This window comes from Papilio machaon, chromosome 26, assembly GCF_912999745.1.
Source record: "Papilio machaon chromosome 26, ilPapMach1.1, whole genome shotgun sequence".
In the NCBI taxonomy this organism is placed as follows: Eukaryota; Metazoa; Arthropoda; class Insecta; order Lepidoptera; family Papilionidae; genus Papilio; species Papilio machaon.
This window is the reverse complement of record NC_060011.1, coordinates 5,760,304-5,769,887: the sequence shown is the minus strand read 5'-3', so window position 1 is coordinate 5,769,887 and position 9,584 is coordinate 5,760,304. Positions and strand designations below refer to the sequence as shown.

The window sequence follows — 9,584 nt, the reverse complement described above, 5'->3', positions numbered from 1 at the left end:
TCAGGACACGAAACCGATTCAACTGCAGCGCGGTGTAAGACAGGGTGACGTCATTTCCCCGAAACTCTTCACCGCGGCGTTGGAAGACGTTTTCAAGGTCCTCGACTGGAAAGGACTAGGCATCAACATCAACGGCGAGTACATCACGCACTTGCGCTTTGCTGATGACATTGTAGTCATGGCTGAGACCATGGAGGGACTCTGTACAATGCTCGATGACCTCAATACAGCCTCCGAACGAGTGGGTCTGAAAATGAACATGGATAAGACGAAGATCATGTCGAATATCCATGTTCCACCCACTCCAATAACCATCGGAGGCCATACCCTCGAAGTTGTCGACGAGTATGTTTACCTAGGACAAACTGTCCAGTTAGGTAGGTCCAACTTCGAGAAGGAGGTCAATCGCCGAATCCGACTTGGATGGGCAGCGTTCGGGAAGCTACGGGGTATCCTCTCGTCCCAAGACTTACCGCAGTGTCTCAAGACGAAAGTCTACGACCAGTGTGTGTTGCCAGTGTTGACCTATGGAACTGAGACGTGGCCCCTCACTGCGGGCAACATTAGGCGGCTCAAAGTCACAGAAAGGGCAATGGAGAGGGCAATGCTCGGAATCTCTCTGCGTGATCGCATCAGAAATGATGTGATCCGCAGCAGAACCAAAGTAACCGACATTGCCCAAAGAATTGTAAACCTTAAGTGGCGATGGGCCGGCCATATTGCCCGCAGAACGGACGGCCGATGGGGCCGCAAAGTGCTGGAATGGCGGCCACGTACAGGTCGACGCAGCGTGGGCAGGCCTCCCGCAAGATGGACCGATGATCTGGTCAAGGTTGCGGGAGTATCCTGGATGCGGGTTGCACAGGACCGATCATCGTGGCGATCTTTGGGGGAGGCCTATGCCCAGCAGTGGGCGTTACGAGGCTGAATGGATGGATGGATGTTTTATAATTCTCGTTTGAGTCAGATTGACTCATGCGCGGTTGATTTACTGAAATCAAAACAAACATTTCGCATTTACGTGTTTTTCTATTTTTGCTTATTTACTGTATTTTTGCGAACAATGAATTTACTCTTTTGTTCTTTGATCTGTTATGACGGTTGTACAAGTAATCATTTATTTCGTATCCTGTATTTGAAATTAATTGAAAAACATTTCAAATGTGGAAGAGACAAATGATTTCAAATAAATAAAGCAGCGTTGATTTTTGAGGGAGATTTTACTATTAAATGCCGCCTTTTCTTAGTAAATATATTAAAAATTAAAGTAATCGTTCACGTGAAAATAAAAAGTGATATTGGAATACTGTCTTTGCCAATAAATGTCTGTAAGCGAGCTTAGGAGAATGTCAACGACATGAAAACGAATCCGGCTTTGTGTTTGTCCTCCGACGCGTCCGGAAGCGCAGGGTGAGAAATTAAATTCTTACAGCGATCGAGAAACACATACTATTTTTAAAAAAGAACGCTACGGTATAAGTATTATTGGACAAAGTAAATGTCTGTGAATTTACATTTTGTAAGTGCCTGCAAACAAGATGCAAGATGGAAAGTCTTAACTTTGCAGTTAGCTAACTTTTCAAGCAATTTACCCAAACTTTCCTTTTCATAGTATGGTTTGAAAGCGGTTTAGTGATAAAATAGTTAAAAAATGTATAACATGTTATGATTTTGTTATGTAACCGTAATTATGGCAATTGTGAGTTCATGTCATTAAAATTGAAGTAATGAACTTTTTCTTCATCATTATATACAGGGTGTTGGTTTTAGGAATACGTAATGCATTACGGTAGTTAGTACCTACTGGTCATAAACTAAAGCGTTCAATTTGAAAGAGATGTCTAGCTCTGGATTAATGTGGTTCAATAATAACTTTGATTTATGTTTACTAAGTCCCCTATGATTGAGTCACAGGGACTTTGAAATGTTAATAAATGCAAACAAATACTGACGTCTTTACCTATTTTTTAATATAGAAATGTTGTCAAACAACTAGAACTTCAGCTAAGTCTACACTCATTGTCCTTTATGTTTGTTTAAAAATGTTTTTTCTTTCACAGATGGAGAGAGGAAACCTGATCTGGTTTACAAAATTATAATTTAAATTACAATGGCCAAGGACATTGTTCGGTCTTCATTTATAAGTTATATTTTAAACAAAGGAATGATTAGATAAACAAACAAAATGTTGCGTCATTTAAAATTTGGCTCTATAATGACACTCCTCATGTGCAACTTGTGTATGAGCGCACAAAGTGGGGTGGACAGGAGATATCTAAATGAAACTCTGTCAATTGATTCAATAAATAGCTTACAAAGGAACTCAAATATATTGAATGATGCAAATTACAAAAATATAACAATTACAAATTATAATTTCAAAATAACCAAAAGATCTGCAAACATCACTGAAGATATCATCACTACCGGTGAAGAGTTTTTAGAATTAAAAAATTCAAGCAGAACTAAAACGACAAACCCAATTGATAATACAAATGAAATCAACAATAATACCAAAGATGTCACATCTGTTGATTTAACAACAGAATTCTACGATCAATATAATTACACTGAAGAACCGTGTGTGGGTGACCCGGAGTTCTGCAATATGACAAAGGAAGAATATTTGCTGATGCTATATGACTATATATATCCGCAACCATATGAGTGGGTCCTAATAGCTACACATGCGATAGTCTTCGTCATTGGTTTGATAGGCAACGCTCTTGTCTGCATAGCTGTGTACAGGAACCACTCGATGAGAACGGTCACCAATTATTTCATAGTGAACTTGGCGGTTGCTGACTTTATGGTCATTCTTATCTGCTTGCCACCGACTGTGCTATGGGATGTCACTGAGACCTGGTTCTTTGGTACTGCTATGTGCCGGATTGTATTATACTTTCAGGTTAGTATACTGTTTGAGTCAGATAAATCTTTATTTAATTTATTTAAAAATTTAATTATAATTATTTCAAGATTTTCCTTAATTTAACTGTACAATGAAATTTTTACAAAATTTGTTTTGCCTGCAGTCGGTGTCAGTGACGGTGTCAGTTCTGACACTCACCTTCATCTCAGTGGACCGCTGGTATGCGATCTGTTTCCCATTAAAGTTCAAGTCGACAACCGGCCGCGCCAAAACTGCCATCTTGATTATATGGCTACTGTCTCTGTTGTTCAGTAAGTCATTGTTTTTAATTCATACTATTCCAATTAATATTATAAATCAAATATTCCTAACTAATCTGTTGCAATAATGTCATGTATCCGTATTCCTGTTAGTGCCAAGATTTTTTTCTATTTCTCCTTTTAGCATTTCCTGTAAGCATATCCTCTATACTCTATCCGCTTCTTTTGTGTTTAGATCCCGCTTATTTTTAATGTTTGTTTAATTGATTAATTCCCTTGTTATTGTAGAAAAGCACTTAAAATATAATTTTTTCTCATTATACTTACTTCTCTTATCCTTTTAAAATGTCCAAACAATCATATCATGGGATCTTCTAATAAGTAAGCAAATAAAAGAAGACCTGAACCCGATAAAATGTATAACATTTTTATAGACGTGCCAGAATTTGTGGTGCTGCAAGTGGAAAGGAAGATGGAGCTGAGATTCAACGTGCAGTATTTCATGCAGTGCACCTCCACCTGGTCAGACGATAGTGACCTTAAATGGCACATAATAAAGGCACTTTTCCTGTACACGTAAGTCATCTCACAATTTGTATATCGACGTAAACTCCATTGTTGTATAAATGCCAAGGGCATTCACAATTTATTGTATACGCAACATCTTTTGCAACAGTTCCGCGAGCGTTAACAATTTCTATTATAAAGAATAAACTCGTCTTTTGTATATAGTTGAGATGGACAGATGTAACGACCGATAAATGTTGTATTCAGTAAAATAAGGCTGTAGAAATCTTAACAACTAAGTATTTCAGTTACTATAGCTGTTATTTATTTCAAAACATTCGTTATACCGAGTATTCGATACGAATAATAGAAAATTCTATAATTTTACAATTTTTTTAAATAAAATAACTTAATACGCTTTGTAAGTTATTTCATATTTAGGATGTAATATTTACGGAACATTTTGCATGATCTATTTTTTATCATTCGCTTGACTGAACCCACGACTTTCTTTAATATAACTTACGCGACCAAAATTGTTCCCTTTACCTTTGGTAATATGTCTTTGATGCTGATCGATTCAGAATAGATTACTATTTTACTCGACTAACTCAGGAGTGTAATGTTGTTCGCAAGTTTTTATGTTCTGTATGTATGTAGGAGTTGGACACTCCACTTGGGACCTCATGGAGCCTAAATGGCTTAACCAATTTTGAAAAGTGAGGTATTATTCGATTCGTCTTCTTCCTAAGAACTACTATCAGTAGAATTCATTTGTGGGGGTTCGATGTGGGTTTATTGATTTTTATTATATTTATCACATGTTTTTTTATACTTTAGCATATATGGTTAATTAATGTTAATTGTCAGGTTTCCTCTACTGCTGATGATGATCGCCTACTGCCAGATCGTGCGAGTTCTGTGGAGGTCAGACAATATCCCCGGTCACACGGAGTCACATAAACTGTGCTCAACGCCCAGCGGACAGACTAATTGTGAGTATTGAAACATAACATTAGACAACAGCGTCTATTTTTTGTCTGAATTTACCAAGTGTAGATTAAATTCACGAGTTTATAAGTTCTCTGTCTAAATGAAAATTTAAGTAAGAGAATTCATTTTTTGTTCTTAATTTCATATCCATGTTTTTATATCAAAAGATAATCGAAGTCATGGTCCATTAGTGAATAACGCTTTCATCAATTTTATGCCAATAACTGAAAGCACCAAAATTGATTTCAGAAAGGCTGAGGTTTTATTTCTAAAATTAAGAGATCCTGATTTAATAAATCAATTCTGCTTCATTAAAAACTTCCAGATTTTTTTGGAGCAAATAATTAATTGCGTCAGATCGTTTTGTAAAGAAGCGGTAATGAAAATCAATTTATCAAAAGCAATTTCACGCGCACTGGAATCCATCATAATTTGACATGAGCGCTGAATAAAGGGCGGCGCACACTATAACAATTTGCTGACACGCGGTCTGTTTATGTGGAAATCAATTACGAACTCGTCTTTTTAAATAAACGATATGACAACCACAGGAATGTCTGAATACAAATTCAGTTCATTTTGCAAAATTGCGTCATTGTGATAATATCTCAAAATACTTTATGAACACAATGTTGGTAGTTGGCGGTTGCCTGCTGTTAACATTTTAACATGACACCAGCGTCTTATGATTGTACAGTGAACAAAAAAGTTTGTATCGTGAAGTAGTCTACAGTCTTAGAAATAAATTATACTTCTGTCGCCCGCTGTAATAAATGAAACAAGGCGGTGAGATGGAGGTTGTTAATAAAACCCAAAGCAATTCTCAAGATACGCTACATCAAATACTTTCGGTCATGACAAAAATATCGTTGCCTCTGTTTTTTCAAAGAGGATGAAAGGGATGGTAATATGTATTAATACAAATGTCCCGTTAGTCACTACCTACTGTTATTATTTATCGTACAAATAAGACCACATATATTCGTGTTAAGCAAATGAACGTTATATTTAATAGTGTTGTCACATCTGGCTTGTACGTTTTTATTAGTGAATCATTGTTTTCTTTTACTATTTTCTTTCTTCTATGCACGTTTGTGTTGTTAAATAAAACAAAGGTATTTGTATTTATTGCCTTCCACCTATTGAAATATTTGCTTCTTTGTTTCCCTTTTGTTTCATCTGTCAACAGCATCAAAGTGAATATTGACTTGCTACTTCATGCCAAATAGTACAAATCTTCCACCCATAGGGATACTGTCTAAAATGCGTTACCTCTCCTTAATTTACATTTCTGTAAAAATATAAATGTACTCTTTAACAGCACATTGACTTAAACGTGCCTCGACATAATTATTCAAAGCCAATCACTTAACTACACCTCAACTACAATGTTGGTTTCAAGTTTAAGCAAATCCTTAACGACGGTACAGTGTCACGATTCATATTTTCGTTGATTTTCTTTGCAGCCTGTTTGTTTATAATTTACAAGACAATAGCATTGTTTATGTTGACTTTTATAAACTCAAGGACTTTATTATTGCTGTTCATGTTTGTTACATAAATACCATTGGGTATATTGTAACAATTGAAGCTTTAACACTGCAGAGCATGTTGGCCTCTGAATCCCGAGCTCGAGTAATACACATGACATATGCCTATGGCTTGGATAGCACTAACAAAAGAATGACTTTGTGTTCATGCTGCCACTATTGAGCATGAGCACTAGGGACAGTGTAGCCAACATTGCCACACAGACAAATTATGGCAACAGTATTTTGAAAATCCTGGAACTGTAAAACTGACTGTGAGAATGATGTCTGTTATGGTTTTAATGTTATTTTCGATACGGTAGGGCTGGCTGCCAACAGACGCACAACGCCCTCCATCCACGCCAATGCGTCAACCGAGGGCCAGCTGCGGTCGCGGCGCAAGGCGGCCAAGATGCTGGTGGCTGTCGTCGCCATGTTCGCCGTCTGCTACTTCCCAGTGCATCTGCTTTCTGTACTCAGGTCAATTTGCTTTTCGATGAACTTCAATAGAATTGAGATAAAAGTTTTATACATATTAAGTCTATTATCTAACAATGCTACTTACCGTTGCTATATTTACACGGTATCTTCTTTAAATTTAATATTTTACAGTAACAATTTTCTATTTTAAGCCAATTAGTACTTGGGTGGAAGATGTTTTTTAATATCGCTAAGTCCATGACCAGTGATTTAAATGTTGGGTGAAACAGGGTGGCGTACGACGTGCAGCAGAGCGACGTGATGACCTGCATCGCGCTCATCTCTCACGTCATGTGCTACGCCAACTCCGCCGTCAATCCTCTCATATACAACTTCATGAGTGGTAAGTGAACTACATACATGGCACTTTGATTGGCTCCACAAACTGGGATATTAAATCTTTTTCTCTTGTTTAACTTAATATACTTGTCTGCATCATCATCAGACGCTGCGTCTTGTTTCCTTTTATGAGGAAAACTTCTCTTCATCTCTCAATTCATGTTAAGTGTAGTTAAATCTTAGTCTCTCTTAGGATTTGAATCTTTTCATTCGAATGTTGTTAATGCCAGTGACACTGTTTACCAAACATGAGAACACCAATTTTCGTATGAAAAAAAATTGGAGATTTTAACTAACATGGGTAAGATGTATACAATTTGTTTCTTTTTATTAATGAAGTTAATTAGTAATAAATAAAATGAAACTGACCTTCATAAAATTCAATCAACTTTTACACAACATTTCACAGCACACTTTCTACATCATTTGATACATTGTAAATCCTGAATGTGACAGAAAAATTATTATCTAATTCTATCAAAATTAGTAGTAATTCTTAAGAAGTTTTATCCTTTTTGGAACTTCCTTTTTAAAAATCATGACGTTATTATTTTATAATTTGTTGGTACAACGTGTTTGTTTTGTTTGACTGAGCGGTATTATAAACCGCTTGTTAATTTCTTTTAAAAATACATCACGCATAAATATTTTGCTTACAGGATTTCCTGGGTTTTCAGGTTAGTAGCGACCACTGGCCCTGACCGAAATTATTGTCACGCAAACAACAACCTTTCCCCCCATTTTTGTCGCATGTCTTTTATGTATTTCTGTGTAATATTCCAAGAAAAAAAATTTATAAATATCAGCTATTTCATGAAATTACGGAAGTCAGCATAATTTATACCAACGTTTATTATGAAATTAAATGAGACCGCGAACTTTATAACAAAAGTGTAAATTATAAGTTGGATACAATTAGATCTTGTTCATGGCTCTCCTTTTGCGGATTGGGCCAGTGTCGAGTATAAATTATAAAATCGTAAATGAAACACCTCGGTTAATCAAGTTGCAAAATTAGTACATTGTTTATTGAATCAATGTAATCGCTTTTGTCTGTCAAAATAGGAAACACAAGGCATTTCTACTGCACATATTTACAAAACATTTGAAATTCAATTTATATTCTGCATGTTATTATCCAATACACTTGTACAAAAGTCACAATATTTTTCATTTTTTAAATTAATGGTTCCAAGATTTGTCTGGTAATATAAATACTATATGTCTTAGATTAGCCTAAATTTAAAATGTTGTTCATCCATTAAAATCTTGGAACACAGATTTTATTTACTTATTACCTTATACCTTTTAGTTAAAGCACATTATGGCAATATTGGCACAAATTTTATTTTCTACAAATTTGCCAATTTATTATTACGTCTCACGTTCACAGTGTACTGTCCCTAGAGCGCGCTCGTTTCCTACATCGGTTATAAAATCATTCTTGTTGCAGGAAAATTCCGCCGAGAATTCCACAGGTCCTACTTCAAATGTTTGTGTTGCTGCTTCAACTCCGCAACTCCCGACCAGAACGGTACCTCCTTCGCCCCCATCGGCAGCTCCAGAGCGGGCACCACTCGCACTGTCGTCAGAAGGAACGACTCCTGCGTCAGCTACAGACTGACGCATCTCTCTCCTTCGAACCAACACAGCATACACAGAGACTGCGGCAGGAACACCAACACGTCATTCATCGAGCATATGAACGGCAACAGACGTCCTAAGATCAGAGACGACTCTATCAGCGAATCGGGCACCAGGTTCACCTTAGCGACCGATGTCGGCAAAGATTGACATTTGGATAAAGATAATTTCTTCGTCTGCTACAACAATGACTTGAGGAACCGCGACGGAATCGAAAGATACATTGCTAGGAGTACGAACAGCATCGATTGTAAACCTTATTACGATTGCTTTAAGGGTGCGGGTCCTAGTAGTGGGTGTGAGAAGACCGCGACGGTGACAGAGGAGAGACACAGCGACACGCACGCGGACTATCGGGAGTGTGACAAGGAATGGCGGGAATTTTTCAGGGTCGACGACGAAACTAAAAACGGGTTTAAATTTAAATTTAATCGTAGCTTAAACAGCTGTCAAATTAAAAATAAACAAAAATGTAATATGATATATTAATTGTTATAAACCATATAAATAAGTAAATACATAATTAATTAATTTACATAAATATCAGACATGTGCGTACAAATGGAGCTTAATTGAACTTGATAGTCGTTTAACGATTGATTGATAATTTTACTACGATTGTGGTTGAATGTTGTTTATGTCACGCTAAAGTTTTAAGTCATCGCATTTGAAAAAATTTGATTATCAAGTGATTTAGTATATTTTTGAGATATTAAAATTTTATTATTTTCAAATTTGGCTTCATATCAACGATATCAAATTAATTATAGTTTTATTCAGTCATTACTTTAAATAAAATTAAAGCTTTTAAAGTATTAATAAACAATGATCTGTAAATAGTATCAATCGTTTTAATATTATTATGACTCGTCATAAGTTCTCAATACATTGTCACTGATCAAATTTCTTCAAACATCTTTCTCTGCTTTGGACTCCGACTACAAGATTAGTGTGGGTTTC

General features: G+C 36.3%; 1 protein-coding gene across 1 annotated transcript; it reads left to right on the top strand.

Annotated features, from left to right (window-relative positions):
- The first annotated feature begins 2,189 nt into the window (after window positions 1-2,189).
- Window positions 2,190-9,084, top strand: LOC106708716 (orexin/Hypocretin receptor type 1). Its single transcript, XM_045684494.1, has 7 exons — window positions 2,190-2,908; window positions 3,036-3,183; window positions 3,567-3,708; window positions 4,510-4,634; window positions 6,485-6,641; window positions 6,872-6,984; window positions 8,434-9,084. Exons 1-7 carry the CDS (start codon window positions 2,216-2,218, stop codon window positions 8,772-8,774), a joined length of 1,719 nt encoding a protein of 572 aa, XP_045540450.1. The 5' UTR covers window positions 2,190-2,215; the 3' UTR covers window positions 8,775-9,084.
- Window positions 9,085-9,584: the final 500 nt, after the last annotated feature.